Below are 26030 nucleotides of genomic sequence, written 5' to 3' on the forward strand. Positions count from 1 at the left end.
GAGATGCCACACTGGGGGTAGTAGTAGTACAGGAGATGCCACACTGGGGGTAGTAGTAGTACAGGAGATGCCGCACTGGGGGTAGTAGTAGTACAGGAGATGCCGCACTGGGGGTAGTAGTAGTACAGGAGATGCCACACTGGGGGTAGTAGTAGTACAGGAGATGCCACACTGGGGGTAGTAGTAGTACAGGAGATGCCACACTGGGGGTAGTAGTAGTACAGGAGATGCCACACTGGGGGTAGTAGTAGTACAGGAGATGCCACACTGGGGGTAGTAGTAGTACAGGAGATGCCACACTGGGGGTAGTAGTAGTACAGGAGATGCCACACTGGGGGTAGTAGTAGTACAGGAGATGCCACACTGGGGGTAGTAGTAGTAGTACAGGAGATGCCGCACTGGGGGTAGTAGTAGTACAGGAGATGCCGCACTGGGGGTAGTAGTAGTACAGGAGATGCCGCACTGGGGGTAGTAGTAGTACAGGAGATGCCACACTGGGGGTAGTAGTAGTACAGGAGATGTCACACTGGGGGTAGTAGTAGTACAGGAGATGCCACACTGGGGGTAGTAGTAGTACAGGAGATGCCGCACTGGGGGTAGTAGTAGTACAGGAGATGCCACACTGGGGGTAGTAGTAGTACAGGAGATGTCACACTGGGGGTAGTAGTAGTACAGGAGATGCCACACTGGGGGTAGTAGTAGTACAGGAGATGCCACACTGGGGGTAGTAGTAGTACAGGAGATGCCACACTGGGGGTAGTAGTAGTACAGGAGATGCCACACTGGGGGTAGTAGTAGTACAGGAGATGCCACACTGGGGGTAATAGTAGTACAGGAGATGCCACACTGGGGGTAGTAGTAGTACAGGAGATGCCACACTGGGGGTAGTAGTAGTACAGGAGATGCCACACTGGGGGTAGTAGTACAGGAGATGCCACACTGGGGGTAGTAGTAGTACAGGAGATGTCACACTGGGGGTAGTAGTAGTACAGGAGATGCCACACTGGGGGTAGTAGTAGTACAGGAGATGCCACACTGGGGGTAGTAGTAGTACAGGAGATGCCACACTGGGGGTAATAGTAGTACAGGAGATGCCACACTGGGGGTAGTAGTAGTACAGGAGATGCCACACTGGGGGTAGTAGTAGTACAGGAGATGCCACACTGGGGGTAGTAGTACAGGAGATGCCACACTGGGGGTAGTAGTAGTACAGGAGATGTCACACTGGGGGTAGTAGTAGTACAGGAGATGCCACACTGGGGGTAGTAGTAGTACAGGAGATGCCACACTGGGGGTAATAGTAGTACAGGAGATGCCACACTGGGGGTAGTAGTAGTACAGGAGATGCCACACTGGGGGTAGTAGTAGTACAGGAGATGCCACACTGGGGGTAGTAGTACAGGAGATGCCACACTGGGGGTAGTAGTAGTACAGATGTCACACTGGGGGTAGTAGTACAGGAGATGCCACACTGGGGTAGTAGTAGTACAGGAGATGCCACACTGGGGGTAGTAGTAGTACAGGAGATGCCACACTGGGGGTAATAGTAGTACAGGAGATGCCACACTGGGGGTAGTAGTAGTACAGGAGATGCCACACTGGGGGTAGTAGTAGTACAGGAGATGCCACACTGGGGGTAGTAGTACAGGAGATGCCGCACTGGGGGTAGTAGTAGTACAGGAGATGCCACACTGGGGGTAGTAGTAGTACAGGAGATGCCACACTGGGGGTAGTAGTAGTACAGGAGATGCCACACTAGGGGTAGTAGTAGTACAGGAGATGCCACACTGGGGGTAGTAGTACAGGAGATGCCACACTCTTGGTGATGAGCCGTCACCAGGGCAGCCGCTCTGGGTTATGAATGGAATAACGTGTCAGTGACGGACGATACACACAAAGGAAGCCGGCACCCGCCGCCACAACATTCCCTCCTCCCCGGCCCCTGCACTCACTGAGCGCCGCCGCCATCCGGACAGGCGCTGCCGCTGCCACGCAGGAGTCGCCAGGGCTGCAGAAAGCACCGGCCGGTACCGCACACAGGACCGGGGAAATGAGCGGAGAGCAACGAACAGGCCGCGAGTCCCGCACCGGCCAACCAGCAGAGGGCAGCAGAGCGATGGGGGGAGGAGCTACAAGGCACCTCATCCAGCAGCAGGTGGGCGGGGCTACACGCGTGACCGTCATTTCTGTCTATAGAAGGGGTGGGGCTAAAATACGGAGGTGTATTTACCTGTTGTTACTGCAGTGGACTCGATGCTACACAGTAGCGCCCCCTGTCAGCCGGACATAGTAATGACACCGAGCTGGTGTATACTTTGCCCCGCCCACCAGTGTACTGTCGCGTGAATGTCACATCCGGGCGCGGCCCCGGCGGGGAGCCGGATGTGACGTCAGTGCTCGGTCGTGCGCGCTCTCTTTTCGCACGTGCCGTTGGCGAGGCAGGGTCGGTGCCATGAAGCGCCCCAGTAAGTGATGGCTTGTGTGGGGGAGCGGTGATACTGAGCCGGCAGGGAGCGGCCTAAGTGTGGCCCTAAGCGCTGCTTCCATGAGGGGACACGGCTATTAGCAGCGGTTGTATTCCAGGGGCTGTCTGTTAGTGCTGGACCCCTGATCAGTCACTTCAGGGTGGGCTCCTCAGGGAGTGCTACTATCCTTGATGAACTATATGACGTTGTCTGTAACGTGACCGCTGTTATAGAGCACTGATTGTCTGCAGCGGTCATGTCATGTAACCCGCTGTTAACAACACGTGACCGCTGTTATGTAGTACTGACGGGTGGCTACTGATTGGCTGCAGTGGTCATGTCATACAATTTAATGTCACCCTCTGGGAACAACAGCTTTCTGTCTCGTGACCACTGCAAACAATCTCGCTGCGCTTATGTAAGACTGCAGAGCGGCTGCTGATTGGCTGCAGTGGTCATGTGACAGCCTTGAAATGAACCTAAGAAAACCAGCGGCACTGAGGTTTAGAGACATCGCTGGAGCGGGGGATATTAATCTGATTTTATTTTTTCCCCCAGAGCTGAGGAAGGCCAGTAAGCGCATGTCATGCAGCAAACGGTATAAAATCCAGAAAAAGGTAAATGTTAAAACCGTCCCAACGAAAATAATCACAGGATGGGGGAGAAATGGATGACAATAAAAAATTACACTTTGAGTTGGTCGTAAGTCAGGTTAGAAGAAAGTGCAGCGGATCATCGAGAAGGGCTGGATCCTGCCGTCAGACGTGTCTGCTGCAAATTAGCCCTGAAGCCTAAGTACTGTGATCCATAAAGGCTGTAGAATTTAAGAGGTCCAAAACTTGTTAATGAAACCCTATTTGGAAAAATGATTTTAGCCCCAAATACATGTATTTGCCCTTCAAGGTGTTCCTGACTTAAAGGAAACTTACCCCAAACTCTGGACAGCATGAACCCCAGTAGTTGTGCCATTACAGCCTTGAACATTTTACTTTTGAAAGAAGCCGCATTTTAACAAGCCGTACAGGGAGATGAAGACCGTCGTTATACATGCCAGCCTTGAGGTGTGCTGGAGTAAGACGCTCCTGATTCATGAAGTCGTACACCTCTTCATGAATCTGGAGCCTGTGACGAGCTCCTCGCACAAAATCCTACTACGCCCCATGCTAGAGTAAGATTTGTGACATTTCCAATGCTGCCACTCATCTTGAAAGGGAATCTGTCACGTGAAAAAAATCGCTATTGACCTGCAGATATGGGGTTAATCTGAAGGGTTATAGCATTCTGAATTTACCTGGTGCCGGCACTTAGACCCCTGCTGCTGGGAGGAAATTCACTTTATTCCTCCTGGTAGTGTTTGAGCCATGTGGGTAGAACTGGCGTAGAGTAAAGAGAACGGTGGCTGTAGTAGTGCCACCTTCCGGGACTGATTGACATCCGGCTCCGATGCTGAGCTGCTGGCAGTCAGAGCGCGGATACATAACATACAGAACATAATTTGCACCAAGAATATGTAACTTATATTTATTTCAAAATATTGTTAGATTCAGCGAAATTGGACAAAACTTGGTGATAATCTATGTAGTGGTCATTAACTTACATATATCTGTACACACTCATTCTGAGGAGCGCAGTCATCCTCATGTTATGCAAAACATGGGGACGCTCGGTTTGGCAGAGAGTGCATGTATTTAGGATAGGGAGATGAGATTAATCTTTTACCAAACTAAAGGTAATCAGTTTTTTTTAGTAGATGCTACTAAACTGAGCTGGATCAGCAGATGAACGTCTCACGGTGAGGATAGAGAACTGACGGCTCCGGGGATTATTGTAGTAACCACAGACCTATGATATGGCGCAGACCTGACGTGGCACAAATCTGTCCCTTCTGTGTGTATTGATGTACGGACACCAGTGACGGGAAGTCAGGCAATCTGTATAACTGAGAATCCTGTTCTTTAAGGTCCGAGAACATAATCGGAAAGTCCGAAAAGAAGCAAAGAAAAAGGGTGGAAGCAGGAAGCCGAAGAGAGACATCAGCATTCCCAATGCTGCCCCTTTCAAGGAGGATATCTTACGGGAGGCCGAGCTAAGGAAACAAAGGGTTAGTTTGTGGTTCTTTTTTTCTTCCCCCCCCCCCCCCCCTCATTTGTTGCATAAATTTGAGTGGAAATCTGTTCATCTCATTGTCTGTTATCTTTTTTCCTTATTTGCTATGGAACATTGAAAAACCTGCCCCCTCTTTTGCTGTAGAGAGAAGAGTTAAAGAAACAGCAGAAACTTGAAAGACAGCAGGAAGTTGCCAAGAAAAGAAACCTGGAAAAAAAGAAGGATAAACCCGACAATAAAAAGCAGGAAGTAAAGGTATCTGGGCCTCGCCCCCTCCGTGCCTGTGCGGCCCTCGCCCCCTATGTCGTACTTTATGCATTCTTGTTTAACTTGATTGATTTTTCTCCAAGGAGAGAAGAAAGTCCGTCTTAAAACCGAAGAAACCAACAGCTAAGAACGCGACCCGATCTCTCTGCAGAGAAGTGAACAAGGCATGTATAGCGAAACGATGACGGTATTCTGCCGGTGGGGCGTATGGGGGCCTGCAGGTTACACACAATCGCCAAGGTGCAGCAAGACTATTGTCAATTTAGCATTTATATGCAACTATGTGTATGCTAATTATTATACTATAAATATGTTTTGGGGACTATTTGTACAACAATCGCCAAGGTGCAGCAAGACTATTGTCAGTTTTGCGGAAGATGTTTGGCTTAGCTGACCTTATTTTCTGCTGGGCTTCTTGCTGACCTTGATCACCCGGGTACTGGCCCTGCAGTACTTTTTGAATGCCTCCTATTCTGTATAGAAACCTTCAGTTAAGGCCCCGTCACACTTAGCGACGCTGCAGCGATACAGACAACGATGCCGATCGCTGTTTAGTCGCTGTGTGGTCGCTGGGGAGCTGTCACACAGACGGCTCTCCAGCGACCAACGATGCCGATGTCCCCGGGTAACCAGGGTAAACATCGGGTTGCTAAGCGCAGGGCCGTGCTTAGTAACCTGATGTTTACCCTGGTTACCAGTGTAAAATGTAAAATAACAAACAGTACATACTCACCTTCGCGTCCCCCGGCGTCCGCTTCCTGCACTGACTGAGCGCCGGCCCTAACAGCAGAGCGGTGACGTCACCGCTGTGCTGTACTTTTACTTTACGGCCGGCAGTCAGTCAGTGCGGGAAGCAGACGGCGAGGGACCTGACGGACACCGGAATGTGAGTATGTACTGTTTGGTTTTTTTTACATTTACGATGGTAACCAGGGTAAACATCGGGTTACTAAGCGCGGCCCTGCGCTTAGTAACCCGATGTTTACCCTGGTTACCAGTGAAGACATCGCTGAATCCGTGTCTCACACACCGAATCAGCGATGTCAGCGGGACCTCAACGACCAAAAAAAGGTCCAGGCCATTCTGACACGACCAGCGATCTCACAGCAGGGGCCTGGTCGCTGCTACGTGTCAAACATGGCGAGATCGCTACTGAGGTCGCTGTTGCGTCACAAAATTTGTGACTCGGCAGCGATCTCGCTAGCGACCTCGCTTAGTGTGACGGGGGCAATCTCCCCCTTAAGCATTACCTCTAGCAGATAATGCAGTGCCTTTTTAGGCGACACGGTACTACAGCACACAGGATACCTACTGGTTCATACTCTTCCTCCATTGCTGACTGTCTTATGAGCATGCTTTGCACTTTAAGAAAGGTCAAATGTATAGCAATCACTGCACGAGAGAAGCTGCAATGGACTATTAATGAAACCTAGAAAAAGCTGGAGCGCTGTTCCCCAAAAGATAATACTGAAATAACAGCCATGATAGTAATAGAAAGTAAACAAGATGGTAGATGGTGAGGACACAGAGAACGTCACCACGGGTACTGATGAGTATGATTAACGCGCTTACAGGAGCAAAAAAACAGGCAGTAGATTTGTACAGAAAGACAGCTCGGTACCTAAGAGAATGAATCCTATTCAAAGGAAAATAGATGCACATAAATACTCGAACATATTACTCGACCACCCACAATACTCTAATATCCGAGCATGCCGAGATAACGCTATGTCCCATCACGCTCTCATCGCTAATCCTCACCAGTGTGACTTGTATATCTGGTGGCGTAAACAAGTGACCCACAAATTCAGCCAAGTGCGGTAAATCCTCAGACACGTGTACTAACCTCATCCACTTCTGCCCGCAGGTGATTGAGGCGGCCGATGTCATCTTGGAGGTGTTGGACGCGAGAGATCCTCTGGGCAGCCGGTGTTTGCAGGCAGAACAAGCCGTACTCCAGTCTCCTAACAAAAAGCTCCTGTTCGTTCTCAACAAAATCGGTAAATGTTCTACGCCAGACGTTATTGTGGACGGATACCGTGAGAAATGAGGAAAATTCACTGAGTCCTATCTCATTATGAGGACTTCAGATCCAACTCTGATCTCCTATCTGTCATCCATTAATGTCACACACAGGAATGTCACCTGCCATTTAATGTTGTATTTGTTTTTTATTAATCTAAAATGTCTTGTTCTAGATCTGGTGCCCAAAGACAATGTAGAAAAGTGGCTACAGTTTCTCAACAAGCAACTTCCGACTATCGCCTTCAAGTGTTCTGTGCAAGTGCAAGAAAAAAACCTGGTAAATACGTTGCGAACAGACTTTACATGATGTCCTGTGCAGGTGGCGATGTATACGTGAACCGATAAGAATTAGAATTATTGGTTACCCCTCTCTCAGGGTCATAGTGTCAAAAAATGCAGATGGGTATGAAATTAACTCTATCCGTAACATACGGAGGTTGGCTGCATATGAAAGGGGGAAACGTTAAAGCCGCTCTGCTGCCTATGGACACTTTAGGCTAACACTGGACTGCCATGTCCATAGCTACCCATATGGCGGCAGTTACCGGATTTTTCCTGTCACCCATGACTGCACCAATGATATAAGGATGCTGTCATGGGTTCCGTAAAAACACTTTACCGGTAAGTAATATACGTGTTTTCCTGTCACCCATGACAGCACCCTTATATCGTTGGTGCTGTCATGGGTTCCGTAAAAACACATTACCGGTAGTAATATATGTGTTTCCCATGTTGCTACCTTTTGAGGCTTCGTTCGGGCCAACTGTGGCTTTTGGCATATGTAAAAACACGTCCATTGTTTTCGGTGTTTTGGATCGGAGCTTGAGCATTGGCATTCACAATCGGATTATGGTATTTTGACAGTAAGCGGCCAGCCCCTTTTAAGCTACAGATTGATAAATAATGGCGTTAATAGACTTGTTATCACAATCCCCAAGTGAAATTGAATTTTTTTTTTGTGGATCAGGCATCTTTAATTGTTTTCTACTTGAGAAACCAGGGCCCTGACCTAAAATGGTCCATAAGTTTATATTTTAGAAATAGAACCTCTTCAGGTCACCAATCCATGTGAACACCATGTCGGGTTATAGGTGATAATTGTCATTGTACGTGCTGTGTGATGAATTCTCCGTTCTGACTCTTTGATGAGCACAAGATCCAACTCTGAAATCAGCACATAAAAGGGGGTATTCCCATCTCCAAGATCCTATCCCAATATGTAGCAGGTGTAATAATATTAGCAAATACCTTTAATTAGAAATGTATAGTTCTTCAGATTCGCTATGTCCCTTACCCCATGTGCAGGGCATTGCAGTAGCTTAGGTATCCATGATTACGACCACTAATAGCTGTCACTGGTCATAACCGTAGATACCACTGACCTGCGCGTGGGGTAAGCAACATAACGAATCAGAAGAACTATGCATATTATTGGAGATATTTGCTAATATTATTTTACCGAATACTTATTGGAATAGGGTCTTGGAGATGGGAATACTCGTTTTAATGGAACAAGTTTATAGTCTCAAAGATTTTGTAAACTCCTAATGACTGATATCCGTTTTCTTTTATTATAATGCTGAAGCCAGTTCTTGGAAAGAAGCCGAATCCAAAGTGCATTGACATTTCTAAAGGGACTATGTCCTACGGATCTGCAACCCTACTAAAGATCCTTCACAGTCTGCGCCCCTCGGGAACTGAAACTATGAAAGTCGGCTTAATAGGTAAGAGCGCAAGGTAACCCACACCCGCACAAAGTAATGGTTTCTCTATCAGGGAACTAAAGGCTGACAATTCCCAATATTTCTCTGGTTGAATATAATCCTGTTATATGAAATATAATGTATACTTGTCGCGTCTATAGGTGGAGATATGAGGAAAAACCTTTAACAGTCTGATGTTTCTGATGACCGTCAGATCCAACTCTGATCTCCTTCCACCATGTGTTGTAGAATTTTCTGCCGTTTTGTCTAGTCACACAAATGTAAATTCTTTCTTTTTTTTAATCTTTTTAGGCTTTTCAAATGTAGGAAAGAGCAGTTTAATAAACACATTGAAGAAATATAAAGTCTGCAATGTTGGAGCTTTAAGAGGAACAACAAGGTAAGAAACTTGAGGCATGTGGTCTTTAACCCTGGGGCTTTCCAGCTGCTGTGAAACTACAACTCCTGAGATGGTGGGTGTTGTAGTTTTACAACTGGACTGCTATGGGTTGGGCGATCCCTGGTGGTTATTCCCTAATATATATGATGAGTGAGTGGAGCTGACATCCCCATGGAGCGTCCGTTCAATCCAACTCTGAATCTCGTGTGACTTCTGCACTGCTTTGTTTCGCTCTCTTGCTCACTAACACTACAGATTTACTCATGTTACCTTCAGGATAATGCAAGATGTGAAAATTGACGAACAAATCAAGATAATTGACAGTCCCAGCCTCGTCGTGTCCCCCGATAACCCACCTGTTGCCGTCTTCATGAGAAGTGCTCATCAAAGTGATGACGTTGACTGTATGGACCGAGTGGATAAGATCTTACAACTTTGCGATAAACAGCAGGTGAGTGGTCCCCATGTCATGGCAAAAGCTGTATTCCTAATCTATTACTCTACATCGCCATATTGCTTCCTATATTACTGATGTCAACTCGTAATATGAAGACTTCTGCCATTAGACTTGATAAATGTGGGGTATAAGGGTGTGTTTTAGCTTTAATTGGCTGATGCATCAAAGCTTTTACTACAGAAAACTGGTGTAAGAACTTTGAAAAGTTGCCAAATTTTTGCAGAACAGAGAGCTATGCAAAATTTTCAACTTTTGGCATTTTCACGTCAATTTGAAATAAGAGTTTCTACTTACCTGCCTGTTGTGACCGGCGTTGTTCTTTGCCGGCACTAATTGGTCACAGACTGCTCCTGCCAGCGATTCAGCTGCTTTTGATGATTTTCTATTGACGGAGCAGCAGCTTCTTTGCCCTGCACTGTCGACGGGGCTTGCCTTCCAACGTCATTCTGATTGACAGTTGGTTCCACCAGTTAAACAGCGGGAATCCGGCTGTCAATCAACGACTTCGTAAGTCCTGTGAAAAGAGCGAAAAAGAAGCCTCCACTCTGACGTGCCGGCAGGAGCGGTCTGTGCCGGTGAAGAACCGCACCAGGCACCGCAGGTAGGTAGTAACTACATGCCTGTTAGTGCCTAGGCACATTTTCAGTTTTTTTCACAAAGTCCCAGATATCCCCTTTAAGTAGTGTGTGCCTCTTAATGAATTTAAGGCCTTTTACTCCAGAAAGATTAGCGTGCACCACACCAGTCTTTTTATGCTCTAACATTAGGGAGGAGACCTCCTTATTTCTAGATTCTTGCTGCGTCTTACTGTTCCCGCACAACTAACCAGTCCACCATCAGTCAGACCTGCTCGGAGTCGCACCGACCGGAGACACTGATGCACTTTTAAAACTGTTGTGTAGGGATCAATGAAACTGTATAGATCCATGTGCTGTCCTGAGGAAAAAAAAATGGACTTGTGTGAATGCATCTTGCACAAGTTTCCCAAAGTTCACCTGAATGTCAGGGGGGGGACAAGGAAAGTCTCTTAGCACGAGATACAATTGTAGGCTCTGCATTAAATATCTATTACTGAGAACCTAAGTGCCGTGTATTATGGTACATCCTATGTGAATATTCTATTCATAGGGGGTCTACACATAGTGACCACCAGGGAAGGTTGTAAATATTGGGAATCCTTTTTTTTTTTTTTTTTTTTTTGTTTTTGCGGTTTCCTGTTCTTCACACCTGGCTGCATCCTCTATCCAGGGACTTCATAAAAAGGAGGTGACGCTTTTCTCCTCTTGTTTTGCAGGTGATGTTGCGGTACAATATTGCAGATTACAGAAATCCACCGGAATTCTTGGATTTACTCGCCCATAAACGAGGACTATTGCAGAAGAAAGGTGTGGGCGACCTGGAGGCGGCAGCAAAGCTCTTCTTGAATGATTGGATGGGGTAAGTTGAAATTTAGGTAGTGTACTGTCAAGATAAACACAATTGTTTTATTCAGGGTTAGACAATGAAACACTTGTTTTCTTAGAGCCAGACTCTGCTATTATACGCTGCCACCTGCATCTTTCACTTCCCACATCGGTGGTGAGCAGACAGCTGCAATGAAGAAGGCCATCGACTGTAAGATCCTTAATAACGAAAATAAAGAAAATATTAAAGGTACATTTGTTGGGGTTTTTTTTTTTTTTTTGTAAAATATGGTTAAGCTCAAACTACATGTGAATAGTCACGTATTTGTACTGCAACGTTGAAGGGACTGACAACACGGTGTCCCATTGCAAAGCCAGTTTCTGATGAGCCGTTTCTCTTCTTTTTTTTATGTATAGTTGTGAGAAACCCAACTCCTGCCAACAGTATCCCTTTCCATTTTTCCCAAATAACCAATGGTATTATTGATGAGCATGAAATAAAAGATCAAAGCCAAGAATCTGCCGAGCTGGAGAGTGAGACAGAAGAGGAGGATGAGATTGTTGTGGACAAGGATGAGATTATCAGCGATCGGGAAATTGGGGAAGATGTAGAGGCAAGTTAACATCTAGTTATCCCATTTTACCATGCTGCAGCTAACCGCAGGGACCGATGTAGCACTCGAAAAATCATTCGATCATGCATTTCAAGAAGGAAAGGTAGAAAACACAGTGCAGAATCTTCAGTTAAAGAGGTTGTCCACTACTTTAACATTGATGGGCTATCCTTAGGGTAGGTCATCAGTCTGATCTATGGGGGAGCAACATCCTGCAGCCCCGCTGAAACTGACCACTCACGGAGCTGCACAATGCAACTCCATCTACTGTATACTGGCCGTGGTCGGGTACTGCACTGAATAGGGGGCGGATGTGCAGTCAGCCGTTAAATAGTAGATGGGGCTGTAGTGTGCAGGTTCTTAACTAAACCAATAATGATGCACAATACACAGTGTGTGATAACAATACACCTGTGCCCAATCAGGGGATTAAATATACAAAATCCCATGCAGCAAGTATATAAACCCTACAGAGAAATACTGCGTAAACCGGGATATACAAAAATGTTTAATTTTATTGATTCAATATAAAAGATTATAGTGACAGACACAAAGACAGGATGCTTAAAAGGTGAACACTACAAAGGGGGCCGCAGATCGGAGGCTAAACACATGCTATTATAATTGCCAATGTCCACATACTACATACAGTGGTGTAAATAGCAAGTCCATGAATAGGAACAATACGCTAAGCTGGTGGAGGGCATCCAGCAACAACACCTAAGGCAGACATCGAAGAAATATAAAGGCTAAAGCAGAGCATAGTTACCTCGGACCTGCGGCGCCACCACCCCAACGCGCGTTTCGGCGTGCGTGCCTTCTTCCGGGGGAGTCAGTTAGGTTCTTAACTAAGCAGATCCGTCCAACATCGGGAACACCTGATCGGCAGGAGTTCTGGGTGTTGTTACCCCCACGATCAGGCATTTATGACCTACCCTAAGGATAGACCATAAATTTTAAAATTTTGTACAACCTCTTTAAGGATTAGTTAGTATCAAGGCTCATATGACCATAGTTTAAAAAAAAAAAGTTGAATTAAAAAAAAAAAAAAAAGTGCTACTGAATTAGAGAATTGGTCCTGGGTATTTACCACATTTATTGGACCAGCAAGGCTACTTGTCCGTGTCGTACCAACAGCTTCTTCAGGCCAAAGAAGACCTGAGGAAGACATTGGTACAAAACTGAAACTTTTCCTCTTTTTTTTTTTTTTAATTTTTACTACAGATTATATAGTTTATGGCCTAGATTGTAAAGTCTTAACATATTTATGTAGCCCTGCGTCCATCAAAGGCATCACACTGACAATATGGTGAATGTGCCGCGCTGTCATCTGTCACCTGGAAGTTTAATACTTACGTTTCCACCAGTGAGAAGAGATGGTGTCTGTTACATGTCATAGTTTTTTTTTGGTTTTTTTTCATGCTAAGGAAATTATCTGGGATATAAGTTGGTGTGCATGCAGTAGTATGTAAGTGCATGGTCACACTGGCCACTAAACAGAAAAAAAACAAAATAAAAACATAAGTAAATACCCTGCAGTAAATGAATAAACAGCAATAGTGCATGAAAATAATATTCGGTACTTAGTTAACATAATTTTGATCAAAAAAGCAAAAGCCATCCCACCACTTCACGGTGACCCTAATTTGAGGTCCTAACCTCAAATTGTAAAACCTTACCGTTTGTCAAGTGACATGCATGTGTATAAGACCTGAGGTTTTGTCTGTTTAGTGGCCAGTGTGAACATGCACTTACATGCTGCATGCACACCAACTTATATACCATGTTTAGGTGTGGCCTTACCTTTCTTTGCGCTGGACATTATGTTCATGTAGTTCCCCATGGCTGTGCCTACTAGCTGGGCTCAGTCCCTCTCAGCCCTTATCCACATGTACGCCACTTGACAAACAGTGATGTTTTAATATTTGGGGTTAGGTCCCGATTAGGGTCACCGTGACGTGGTGGGATGGCTTCTGCTTTTTTTTTTTTTTTTTTTTTAAATTAAACTTGTTAACCAAGTACCCCATGTTATTTTCATGCACTATTGCTTTTTACTTCATGGTATTTGCTTATTATGTTTTGTTTGGAATAACATGAACCTATGGTTTTGGAACTGGGAGTTAAACTTTAATTGTAAAAAAACAAAAACATTAATAATTTCTTAAATGTGTTTTACAGAAAGAGACACCAGAGGCAGTAGAAAATTCTGGTATGTATTACTTCTCTTCTGCTTGTTATAGAAAGTTTCTCCCTATAGGGGGCGTCACAGACCAGCTCTACCAATTTAAAGGTCCAGATTAAGCTCCCAGTTCATATGTCGGATGTCTATAAGGCACGGTGGATCATTGCTTTCCAGCGCTGGGGTCCTGGGTACAAATAGTGCTGTGGAATATGATGGTGCTATCTATGTAAGCAAGCATAAGAATTGAAATGTTGATTATATTTTCTCTTTTCTTTCTAGTGCAAAGCAAACAAGCTGTTAAATCGGTCAGCTTTGATAAACCAGCCAAAGCAGAGGATGACTATGACTTTAATGCCGATTTTAACTAAAACGCGAATAGGACTCTGTTCTTGACGGTTGTTAATGGGAACTCAAACTTGTAGTTTATTTGAAGACAACAGCCAATGTATATAGAAAGGCAATCAGTAATGTGGATTCTGTGAATCTGTTTACAAAACACAAATCTACATAGTAAAGTCTGCTATGTAATAAATATTTCTGTATCGAAGTGTGTGTCTGATGCATCAGCATGATTGTATGTAATTAATGCAGATTTATTGGGTGTACGGTGATCGGACGTTGAAAACAAGTACCTTTAAGGGAACCTGTTACCCCCAAAATTGATGATGAGCTAAGCCCACCAGCATCAGGGGCTTATCTACAGCATTCTGGAATGCTGTAGATAAGCCCCCGATGTAACCTAAAAGATGAGAAAAAGAGGTTAGATTATACTCACGCGGCGGTCCGATCCGATGGGCGTCGCGGTCCGGGGCCTCCCATCTTCTTACGATGACGTCCTCTTCTTGTCTTCACGCTGCTGCTCCGTGCGCAGGCGTCGAAAGGTCAGAGAGGCCCAGCACCTGCGCACTGCAGTACTTTGCTCTGCCCTCAACAGGGCAGACAAAGTGCGCCGGAGCCGCAGTGTGAAGACAAGAAAAGGACGTCATCGTAAGAAGATAGGAGGCCCCGGACCGGACCACAATACCCATTGGACCGCAGCGGGACCGCCCCTGGGTGAGTATAATCTAACCTCTTTTTCTCATCTTTCAGGATACATCAGGGGCTTATCTACAGCATCACAGAATGCTGTAGATAAGCCCCTAATGCTGGTGGGCTTAGCTCACCTTTGACTTTGGGGGTGACAGGTTCCCTTTAACGGTACTCCAGACAGATTAAAAATGTATTTATATCAACTATGAAGTCTTACATCCATAGTTCTTCTTTCAGTCTTCACAGTATGTGTTCACCTTTGGTGTATAAGAAGCGGTGCTTGAATTACACCGACGGGACAGGATTCAAATACAGTACAGTAGACGAGGAGGCAGAAACAAAACACCGGCTTTATTGAAAGACAGGATTATATGCTGGGAAATAAGACTAACGGTTCTTGTAATGATAACAGCAATAATAGATACAAGGAGAGATAGCTTGAACGTGTCACACAAGCTGCGCTCCAGGTCCAATATAAACAATTTCTACAAACTTTTCTCTTAAGTTCCTACCTGGCTTCCAATAATCGGAACGCACTGCTACAGCGCCCTAGATGAGGAAACCTGAGGAAACCTGCTCTACACCCTAACACAGAGGTGTCAAACTGCATTCCTCGAGGGCCGCCAACAGGTCATGTTTTCAGGATTTCCTTAGCATTCCACAGGTGCTGGAATCATTTTGTGTAGGTGATTAAATTATCACCTGTGCAATACAATGAAATCCTGAAAACATGACCTGTTGGCGGCCCTCGAGGAAGGGCAGAGGTGTCAAACTGCATAACACAGTTGTACACCGGTGTCTCACTAACAGTTCTGTGGAGCTTAGAAGAACTTCTGGTAGTTTTGGATTGTTCCTGATGTAGTGATGCCAAGTTTGTTGTGTTGAGCGCTTCCTTCAGGTTAACAGATCCATTTTCTTCTGGGTCCGGGCAAGTCTTGTTCCCACTTTCAATGTTTACTGGTACAACAGCGTTGTTTTTAACCACTTTGGCTGTGCAATGCGATTCTTTCCTTCTGACACTGTACTGGTGATTGATCATGCGGTAACTGGGTAACTTTTCCCTTGAAGCCGATTAGTTCATTTTCCAGTCTCTGTGTTGGGATACACTTATTGTCCTGTCTCTCTCACCCAGGCACAAGTCCCTCTCTTCCCTACCCAAAGCAGACACTTCATGATTCTTGCTGAACCAAACACAGAGAAAACTGCAGGGGATAAAAGGACTAGTCCAAGTTCACACAAATCAGGGGGAGCATCATCTCTTAAAGTCACAGTGTAATTCAGTTCTTGGCAGGGGCTGACCCCCTAAATGTATGACAGGGCTAAGCTAAACCATTATTAGCCCAGAAATGCACCTGCTTTATGCAACATTCATTTGAACACGTTTCCATCCAAAGTGATGTAAACATTCCATATAAACTGAGCACACAAACTACGTGGTGTACAAGAGAACAGAAAGCTGATCTTAAATCTTAAGAGGCCCCTTGACATTTTTATTTCTCTAGAACAGTGATATAAAAAATTTAGAAGGAAAAGAAAGCTTGTTCAATTCACAGAAAATACTCTTGTCTGTAAAGTGCTGTGTAATTAAAGGCACTAATATAAATTTATAAGATAAATATTGTTTAATCCAATACATCCCAAAACCTATGCAAGTTGTCTCTTCAGAGAGGAAGAGGGCTTGAACCCTAGTGCCACATACTTGAAATAGCAATCCTAAAATTCAATATTGACCCCTTAAAGGGGAAACCGCATCAGTAGAATCAACCCTCCTACACAGTCTATATGGGCATGCTGGGAATACAAAATTGAATAAAATTATATTTTGATATATGCGATCCAATGTCTTATTCCAGAGAAATCCACAATTTTTTTTCCTTAATATGTAAATAAGATGCCAAGTCTTCCCAGTGATGCCGTTCTAGGGAAGGGGGAAGGCTTTTCCTCTTCCCCCCTGGGCAAGAATTTCATCCAGCTGCTGGATTCTAGGTACAGTGGAATCGGGACTGATGTTGGAATTTTGGACTGTTCCTCCGCAAACATTCTTAGTGACATCCACCAACCCCGGAAATCTTGGGAGGAACAGTTATTCTCATACAAGTATCAGTGGAAGAGGGGAAAAAAGGGGCTTATATTCCACCTTTTCTTGATAAAGAAGCCAGATGGCACCTTCAGAATCATCATCAATTTGAAGAACCTGAATAAATTCCTGATATACCGACCTTTCACAATGGAGTCAATAAATCTTCTGTTCCTAGATTTACATGAAGGTGCTGGACCTGAACGATCCATACTACCAAGACCAGAAATTTCTAAAGGCGGCTCTATTCATAAACGGGTCAGGCATTTTCAGATCAAGGCCTTGCCTTTCGGTCTACCCATAGCCCCGAGTTTTTACAGCAAATGATATTGGAAACGACAGCGCATCTTCGGGAGAAGGGTACTCTAATAATTCCGTACCTGGACGATGTGCTGATTGTTGGCAGATCAGTAGAACACTGCAACTTCCAGCCAGCAAGGGTCAGAGCCATCAAAGCGAATTCCATCAAAATTTCAGTCTTTCTTTGGCTGCAATGTAGGTAGGAAATTTTCCAGATGGCAGAAAAGCATCTGGTCATTAACCGCGTTGCACATAAAAGGCAAGAAGGACAGGGCCTACGTCCTAATAATAATAATAATAATCTTTATTTTTATATAGCGCTAACATATTACGCAGCGCTTTACAGTTTGTACACATTATCATCGCTGTCCCCGATGGGGCTCACAATCTAAATTCCCTATCAGTATGTCTTTGGAATGTGGGAGGAAACCGGAGTGCCCGGAGGAAACCCACGCAAACACGGAGAGAACATACAAACTCTTTGCAGATGTTGTCCAAGGTGGGATTAGAACCCAGGACTTCAGCGCTGCAAGGCTGCTGTGCTAACCACTGCGCCACCGTGCTGTCCTAAGCTGCAGTTGACTTAAGGCATGGGAAATGGTCCCTGAATCCAACAGTTTTAAGCAAATATTAAGCCAATGGGGCCTTTCAAGTCTAGAAATGTTCGCAAACAGATGGAACTGGAAGGTAAAAAAAATTCAGCTTGCTAAATCCCAGGGAAAAACCTTATATGGTAGATTGCATGGAACTTCATTCTATTCTATGCCTTTCTCCTCCAGTAATGATGATCCCAGCAGTAATAAGGAAGATCAGGCGGGGATAATCCTTATTGCCCTATTCTGACCCAAAAGACCATGGTTTTCATGAATGAGATTGATCTTGATCTCCGATCCATGGTTCTTACCACATATCCCGGATCTACTCATCCAAGGTCCAGTCTGGCATCCACAAGCAGCAGGCCTTCACTAGACAAACTGGAATTTGAAAGGTCGTTGTTAATCCAGAGAGGGTTTTCTCAAAATGTAATATCCACGTAAGAGCAGGAAACCGTTAACCACAAAAATTATATGGGAGGATCTGGAAGAAGTTCCTGTCTAGCTCAGGGAAATGTGTGGGTGAGGAAATCCCGATTAAATCTATCCTAGAGTTTTTCCAGATGGGATTAGAGCTTGGGCTATCCACCAGCATTCTTAAAGTGCAGATCGTGGCCATAGGGGCGTTGTAAACTGTGTCCTGGTAGGCAATAGATGGGTAACTAAATTTATTAAAGCAAATGATACGTCTAGGCCATTCCCTGGTCCAAAGATGCCTCCTTGGGATCTGAACTTGGTGCTTGAGGCTTTAACCAACCTCCCTTCCCCCTTGAACCATTAGACGTTTCACCTATTAAAAATATTACCTTAAAGATGTTAATTCTGGTAGCGCTGACTTCGGCCTGTAGTCAATGATATCTAGGCCTTGTCAGTTAATCCCTCCTTTACACAGATTTGGAAGATAGGGTTATTCTAAAACCAGGTCCAGCCTACTGTCCAAAAGTAGCTATGACATTTTATAGGAGTCAGGAGATTATTCTTTTCTCTTTTTTTTTTTTTTTTTTTTATAACTAATCCTAGGAAGCCAAAGAAGGAAAAATTCCACACACAGGATGTTAGGCGAGCTTTAATGAATTACATGTCAGTAACGAAAAATGGAGGAAGAGAGTTGTTTTTTCCCTTCCAGCTTTCTAGGAGAGGCCTTAAAGTCTTGAGGGGTTTCCTAGATGGATTAGGTAATTCATTAGGTTAGCCTACTCCTCTAGTGGTGTATCAGACCCAGAGAGTATAAAAGCTCATTCTACTAGATCTGTTGTGACTTCTTGGGAGAAGTCTATCGACCAGATTTGTAGGGCACAACATGGTCATCCCCTTCGACCTTCTATAAGCACTATAGGTTTGATCTGACCTCCTCCGCTGATCTATCCTCCTCCGCTGATCTATCCTTTGGGAGAAAGGTTCTACAAGTGGTGGTCTCGTCCTATGGTGGATTTGTGTTTTCTGTAAATCTCTCGTATGGTGCCATCATGGGGGAAAGGAAAAGACAAAATTACTTACCGGTAATCGGATTTTCCAGAGCCCATGTCTGCACCCTTATATTTCCCCGTCACTGGTATTGGTATGCACTAATAGAATTTTAGGTGTATAAATTTAGATGGTGTTGTAGCTTATTGACTGGTGACGGTATGTACATATAACTGTCCGAAGGTCATCTCATGTTCTGTAACCCAACTGATGCTTGGGAGAGGTTCTGCCCTTTTATTCAGTCCCTTCCTGTCCTTAATGGGCGGATCCCCTCTCTCATGTGGTGGCGTCATGGGTCCTGGAAAATCCTATTCCGCATTGATCCCATTCCGGTTGAAATGGGTTTACGATCAGCAAATCGTTTACATTACAAATTGTTTTTCAAATATGATAAAAATTATATGGACAGGAGAGAGTTAGCACTAACATCTACTTCTAAAATTCATGAATTGCTGCTAACTAGGAATTACACTTCCAATATAAGACATTGGCATTAAGAACACTGGCCACATTTAGAATTTCCTTCTGGAATCCAGCGTTCTAACCATATTTTTGATGGTCTTTTTAGCCTATTTGAGAATCTTTTGGCTTTTAAACTAGAACATCTTTAACAAATTGTAACAGTAGTTTTTCTATCATTCCTTTTACATCGGAATCTTATTATTCTTGTTTACACTTACCATTACGTTTTAATAGCTCATTTAATGAGGTTATCAATGGGGCTAGGTTTAAAACAAAAGAAATAAAAATTATTATATTACTCTATCTTTTGTCAATTTAGCTTATTCGCGGCTTTAATGAAATCCGCTATGTCAAAAATATTTGGACACCCATCCGATCCTTTGATAATAGTAAGTCTTTGTTGATAGTGGTATCTATAAGATTGGTCATTTGTTTATTATCCTCGCTTTTATGTTAACATCAAGACACTTTTCACAGACTTGTTTTTTGAAAATTTAATTTTTCTGTCCCCTTCTGACTCATTTCTTAAAGGGATGACTTTTTATTTGTATTGGAACAATGCTGAAAGGGTGACAAAAAGGGCACAATAGGGCATTAACTGGGTCCCCCGGGCTTTATGCTCTGCGGTATTGCTCACCTTGCCAAGTTGTGTCTTGCACAACTCCTGTAAGGGCATAGATAACCAGCTGCTGCTTCTCCGTGTGTTGGGATAATCCATAACGAAACTTGAAGTGGTGAAGAAGGAATACACAGATGCAATGTGCTGCTGGTAAATAAAGATGTCCAATGGAAGCAGGAATATGAAGATCATAGAAAATTGTTGAGTAAACAAAATGTGAGTCAGACAAGGTCCTTCCTCAGGATTAAAACCACAATCCTGAAGAACAAGTCTGTCTGACTCAGAAACGCATAGAGAGAAAGAAACTGTATGACCTTCATATTCCTATTTCCATTGGACATCTTTATTTACCAGCAGCACATCACACTGGTGATCAGCATTGACATCACCAGTGAAGATAATTTCTGTCCAAAATGTTTTGTATGCCGAAGCTTTAAGGTTTCCCTTCACTTGGACTATGAAGCCTAGGCTGACCCTTAAAAGACAACCCCATAGTGTTATGCCTCATATTACAGTTGGCACAATGCAATCAGGCAGGTAACGTTCTCCTGGCAATTACCAAACCCAAACTTATCCATCAGATGCCCAATAGAGAATTGTGATCAGTCACTGCCCAGAATAATATGTGTTTCTAATGTTCCAATGGTGATGTTCTTAACACCACTCCAACCAACAATTGGATTTGTGCGTGGTGATGTGTCACGAGTGTGTCATGTCCTCCTGGCAGATCTGGGGGGTTAGAAGATCACTACATATTGTGAATCGCAGATCTTCCATTTAGCCTGTGTGTTTGTGTTCCATATGGATTTTGTTTCCTTTGGTGCTGAAGGTTAATGAACCTTTCTATGCTGGTCAGAAACTTGCAGCTCCATTTTCAGCTGCTTCTGATCTGGTCATTACTTCTCCATATAAGAGCAAGTTCATCTCAATCGTCCGGCAGTTCCATGATGGCATGATGGTGAAGGTTCTGAACGATGGAGACGAATCCGAGGCTTTCCCAGTAAAAAAACGGCATAAAACAAGGCTGTGTGCTTGCTCCATCCCTGTTCAGTATGCTATTCTCTGCAATGTTAAGTGATGCCTTTCACAACCATGAAGATGGAATCCAGGTTAGGTACAGGACCGATGGCAAGCTATTCAACCCAAAACGCCTCAAGGCGGTTACGAAAGTGCATGAGACTGTTATCCGTGAACTATTATTTGCTGATGACTGTGCACTTAACGCTAGCACGGAACAGCAGATGCAGCATGAAATGGACTGTTTTTCACAAGCTTGCGACAGTTTTGGTCTCGAGATCAACATTAGAAAAACCGAAGTCATGTATCAACCTGTTCCAGGAAAACTATACAAGGAGCCACGTATCATGGTTAAGGAGCAAAACCTCAAAGCAGTCGATAACTTCACCTACTTAGGCAGCACACTTTCACGTGAAGTAACCATAAATGCTGAGGTTAATAACAGAATTGCCAAAGCCAGTTCCGCCTTCGGGAAACTGCGTAAGAACATCTGGGAATGAAGAAGACTCAGCCTTACCACCAAGCTGAAGGTCTACTGCGCGGTGGTCCTCACCACATTTCTCTATACTAGCGAGACCTGGACAGTCTACAGCCGGCATGCTAAACAGCTTAATCATTTCCACATGAGTTGCCTCCGTCGACTCCTCCACATCAGGTGGCAAGACAATGTCCCGGACACAGCAATTCTGGAACAAACTGGCCTCTGCAGTTTTTACTCTCCTGCTGAAAGTCCAAGCCAGGTGGGCTGGACACGTGGTCAGAATGCCTGACAGCGGACGACCGAAACAACTGCTGTACGGAGAACTGTGCCAAGTAAAGCGAGCAGTTGGTGGGCAGAAGAAGCACTATAAGGCCATGTGCACATGTTCAGTATTTTTCGCGTTTTTTTCGCTATAAAAACGTGATAAAAACGCGAAAAAAACGCTAACATATGCCTCCTATTATTTACAGTGTATTCCGCATTTCTTGTGCAAATGTTGCATTTTTTTCCGCGAAAAAAATCGCATCGCGGAAAAAAAAGCAACATGTTCATTAAAAATGCGGGATTCCGCACACCTAGGAGTGCATTGATCTGCTTACTTCCCGCATGGGGCTGTGCACACCATGCGGGAAGTAAGCAGATTATGTGCGGTCGGTACCCAGGGTGGAGGAGAGGAGACTCTCCTCCACGGACTGGGCACCATATAATTGGTAAAAAAAAAAGAATTAAAATAAAAAATAGTGATATACTCACCTTCGATGGCCCCGGAGGCATGCTGCCGCTTCCGTTCCTTTAGATGGTCTGTGGTCAGGACCTGCGATGACGTCGCGGCCTTGTGATTGGTCGCGTGACCGCTCATGTGACCGCTCAGCGACCAATCACAAGCCGCGACGTCATCGAAGGTCCTGAACACACAGCATCTATAGGAACGGACGCCTGCAGGTGAGTATAACCATATTTTTTATTATTTTTAAACATTCTATCTTTTACTATTGATGCTGCATAGGCTGCATCTATAGTAAAAAGTTGGTCACACTTGTCAAACACTATGTTTGACAAGTGTGACCAACCTGTCAATCAGTTTTGCAAGCAATGCTACAGATCGCTTGGAAAATTTTAGCATTCTGCAAGCTAATTACGCTTGCAAAATGCTAAAAAAAAACCCGCGAAATAAACGGGAAAAAAACGCAAAAAAAAAAAATGCGGATTTCTTGCAGAAAATTTCCAGTTTTCTTCAGGAAATTTCTGCAAGAAATCCTGACGTGTGCACGTACCCTTAAGACTGCCTTAGGGTACGTGTCCACGGTCAGGAAACGCTGCGTGTTTGACGCTGCATGGGGCCGCAGCATCAAACACGCAGCGTCCAGATGTTCCAGCATAGTGGAGGGGATTTTTAGAAATCCCGTGTCTCCTATGCGTGGAAACACGCACGCGGCGGCCCTGCGACTCCGGACATGCTGCACATCTTTTCAGATCGCATAACACAGGGCCCTATGCGAGGGGTGCGATGATCCCGGATGTGTACAATGAACACATCCGGCATCATCGCGTCTCAGAAGGGGGCGGGGCTTAGCACCGAGCGGCTTTGCCGCTCCGACGATACCGCCGGCCATCCTGATCGTGGACACGTACCCTAAGGGCTCATTTCCACATGCGAGGCACACGTCCGTATCTCGCATATGGAAACCAAGCTCTGGCGCCGGCACTTTGGAGCGGAGCTGTGCAGCTCCATGTGTTCCTATGCGGCCGCACGCTCCGCTCTGGAGTGCCAGCTCCACAGCTTGGTTTCCACATGTGAGATACGGACGTGTGCCTCGCATGTGGAAATGAGCCTTACAGGTGTCTCTCAAAAACCTAAAGTCAACACCAATGAATGGGAAGAGCTTGCCCTGGATCGTCCAGGTTGGCGGGGCAGGGTCACCTCAGGAGCACGTGCAGCTGAAGATAGGAAAATCTTTGATGCAAAAAGAAAGAGCACTGTCCGCAAGGCACAAGTAGAATCTGGTGTACTGACCACATCTGCTTCCTTATGTCACGTATGTGGGCGAACCTTCAGGGCCCGGATTGGACTCATCAGCCACCTCCGGACCCATAGCTCCTAATTCTCTTCTAACCCTGAAGTCATGGTCATCTTCGACTACGAAGGAAGAACATCAAAACCTGGCCAAACCTTTTCTGTCTTTTCAGTGAATGCTTTTCTTCTAAGGCTAGGTTCAGATTGCGTTAGTGCAATCCGTTTAGCGCGAGCGCTAGCGGATTGCACTAACGCAATGTCTTTTTCGGGGCCGCGTTCAGGGGTTGCGTTAACGTCTCAGCGGGGAACGGACCTCTGGCGCGCCGCGGACGCTGCAAGCAGCGTCCGAGGCGCGCTACAAAAGACCGGCACATCGCTAGCGCGTGCCGAAAATGACACGCGCTAGCAATGCGCTCTAACATTGCCGGCAATGGGAGCGCTAATGGACGCGGTGCACGGCGTTAATTTCGCCGTGCAACGCTGTCCATTAGCGCTATCCCATTAACGCAATGGGAACCTAGCCTTAGCTCTTTGGAGAGATGTTCTGAGTAGGAGACCGTAGCTGCTACTGGTGATTGTAGCATGCTGTTTTTGGGTATATGCTTTCCTCATTGTCCTATTCCCATTTAGTGGGTATATTCCTATTCTTCCCTATAAACCTCTCTACAGGGTGAGCCATTTATATGCATACACCTAAATAAAATTGGAATGGTTGGTGATATCAACTTCCTGTTTTGTGGCACATTAGTATATGGGAGGGGGAAAACTTTTCAAGATCGGTGGTGACCATGGTGGCCATTTTGAAGTCGGCCATTTTGGATCCAACTTTAATTTTTTCAATGCGAAGAGGGTCATGTGACATCAATCTTATTGAGAATTTCACAAGAAAAACAATGGTGTGCTTGATTTTAATGTAACTTTATTCTTTCAGGAGTTATTTACAAGTTTCTATTTGTTTGCAGCCATTGACATGTCGCAGAGGTTAAAACATGAGGAGCAGATAGAAATTGTGTTGATGTCTACTGAACGCAGTACCTGGGTCATTACAGCAGATTTCAATGCAAGACACCCTATGAGATCACCCATCTCCCATTCTACAGTTAGCAAACTGCCAAATTTCGTGAAACAGGTTCAGTGTTGGATTTGCCAAAATGTGGACGCAAGAAAACTGTCACTAATGAAGAAACATCAGTGGCTGAAGATGTCATGTTCCCTGAGTTTTCCAGCAAGATGGTGCACCACCACATTATGGGTGTCAGGTCCGAGCATTCCTACATGAACAGTTTCCTGGAAAGTGGATTGGTCTTCGTGGGCCGGTTGGATGGCCACCAAGGTCTCCCAATCTGACCCCCTTAGACTTTTATCTTTTGGGTCATCTGAAGGCAATTGTCTATGCTGTGAAGATACGAGATGTGCAGCATCTGAAACAACGGATACTGGAAGCCTGTGCTAGCATTTCTTCTGCGGTGTTGCTATCAGTGTGTCAAGAGTGGGAGAAGAGGGCTGCACTGACAATCCAACACAATGGGCAGCACTTTGAACACATTTTATAAGTGGTTAAAAATTTGTAAATAACTCATGAAAGAATAGTTACGTTAAAACCAAGCACACCATTGTTTTTCTTGTGAAATTCTCAATAAGTTTGATGTGTCACATGACCCTCTTCCCACTGAAAAAAATAAAGTTGGATCCAAAATGGCCGACTTCAAAATGGCCACCATCCATCTTGAAAAGTTTTCCCCTCCCATATACTAATGTGCCACAAACAGGAACCATTCCCATTTTATTTAGGTGTATCCATATAAATGGCCCACCCTGTACCTTTGGTGAGTGTTTGTATGTTTGTTGCTTTCTGTTATCCCTGTTTTGTCTTTGTGTCTTGTTTACCTTCCATTTCTGTCCCATGCCTCATGCCTTACAGGCGCATAGTAAGGTTGGAGACTCAGGCCTCTCCACCTTCAGGAGTACCCCCAGGACTTCCTTACCGAAGGTCGTGACAGTAAGACTTGCAAGCAACTATTCAGCCATGGAAACTCATGTCATGAAGCTTCTGCTATGGTTTTTGTGCTGATGTAAATACCAGGGGAGGTTTGGACACAGCAGTTCTCGAGTCAGCAGAGCGTTGGTGACTTTTATCCCATCTGCTGCTCAGCACTTGGAGACCCCACTCTATGGTCTCTATGTCCATGGCCAAGTTCCACTTTTCAATATTACCATTCCCAATTGATTGTAGAAAATGTAGGAGGGAAGAAATTTCCTAAAACCTGAATTCAATGATTAAAACATATGTCCTAATATGTTTGTCCTATAGTGCATGTCTACATGGATGCTTCCGTGATGTGTACACCAAGA

The 26030-nt window shown here is 44.8% G+C and overlaps 2 protein-coding genes and 2 non-coding genes across 10 annotated transcripts in view; 3 read left to right on the forward strand and 1 right to left on the reverse strand.

Annotated features, from left to right (window-relative positions):
• The window catches only part of PBRM1 (polybromo 1), an 85829-nt gene extending 83717 nt beyond the window's left edge, over window positions 1–2112 (reverse strand). For all 7 annotated transcript variants that reach the window (XM_077278154.1, XM_077278152.1, XM_077278149.1 and 4 more), the window contains exon 1: window positions 1953–2112. The gene's annotated coding sequence lies outside the window, so the exon portion shown is untranslated. The remainder of the gene's footprint in view (window positions 1–1952) is intronic.
• Window positions 2113–2252: 140 nt separating this feature from the next.
• On the forward strand, window positions 2253–14169 carry GNL3 (G protein nucleolar 3). The gene is made up of 15 exons (XM_077278155.1): window positions 2253–2465; window positions 3024–3082; window positions 4426–4566; window positions 4716–4826; window positions 4922–5002; window positions 6706–6838; window positions 7037–7140; window positions 8449–8587; window positions 8879–8966; window positions 9243–9417; window positions 10718–10860; window positions 10946–11076; window positions 11244–11440; window positions 13619–13649; window positions 13902–14169. Exons 1-15 carry the CDS (start codon window positions 2453–2455, stop codon window positions 13988–13990), a joined length of 1635 nt encoding a protein of 544 aa, XP_077134270.1. The 5' UTR covers window positions 2253–2452; the 3' UTR covers window positions 13991–14169.
• Window positions 6880–6953, forward strand: LOC143788944 (small nucleolar RNA SNORD19). Its single transcript, XR_013218761.1, has one exon. It is a non-coding gene; the product is annotated as a small nucleolar RNA SNORD19 (small nucleolar RNA).
• Window positions 8731–8805, forward strand: LOC143788994 (small nucleolar RNA SNORD19). The gene has a single exon (XR_013218809.1). It is a non-coding gene; the product is annotated as a small nucleolar RNA SNORD19 (small nucleolar RNA).
• Window positions 14170–26030: the final 11861 nt, after the last annotated feature.

Source organism: Ranitomeya variabilis, chromosome 8 (assembly GCF_051348905.1).
Source record: "Ranitomeya variabilis isolate aRanVar5 chromosome 8, aRanVar5.hap1, whole genome shotgun sequence".
Lineage (NCBI taxonomy): Eukaryota > Metazoa > Chordata > Amphibia > Anura > Dendrobatidae > Ranitomeya > Ranitomeya variabilis.

Excerpts from the sequence above, each read along its gene's own strand:
- GNL3 (XM_077278155.1), top strand. Across the intron at positions 4,567-4,715 it reads CCGAGCTAAGGAAACAAAGG|AGAGAAGAGTTAAAGAAACA; the intron begins GTTAGTTTGTGG and ends CTTTTGCTGTAG. Across the intron at positions 13,650-13,901 it reads AGAGGCAGTAGAAAATTCTG|TGCAAAGCAAACAAGCTGTT; the intron begins GTATGTATTACT and ends TTTTCTTTCTAG.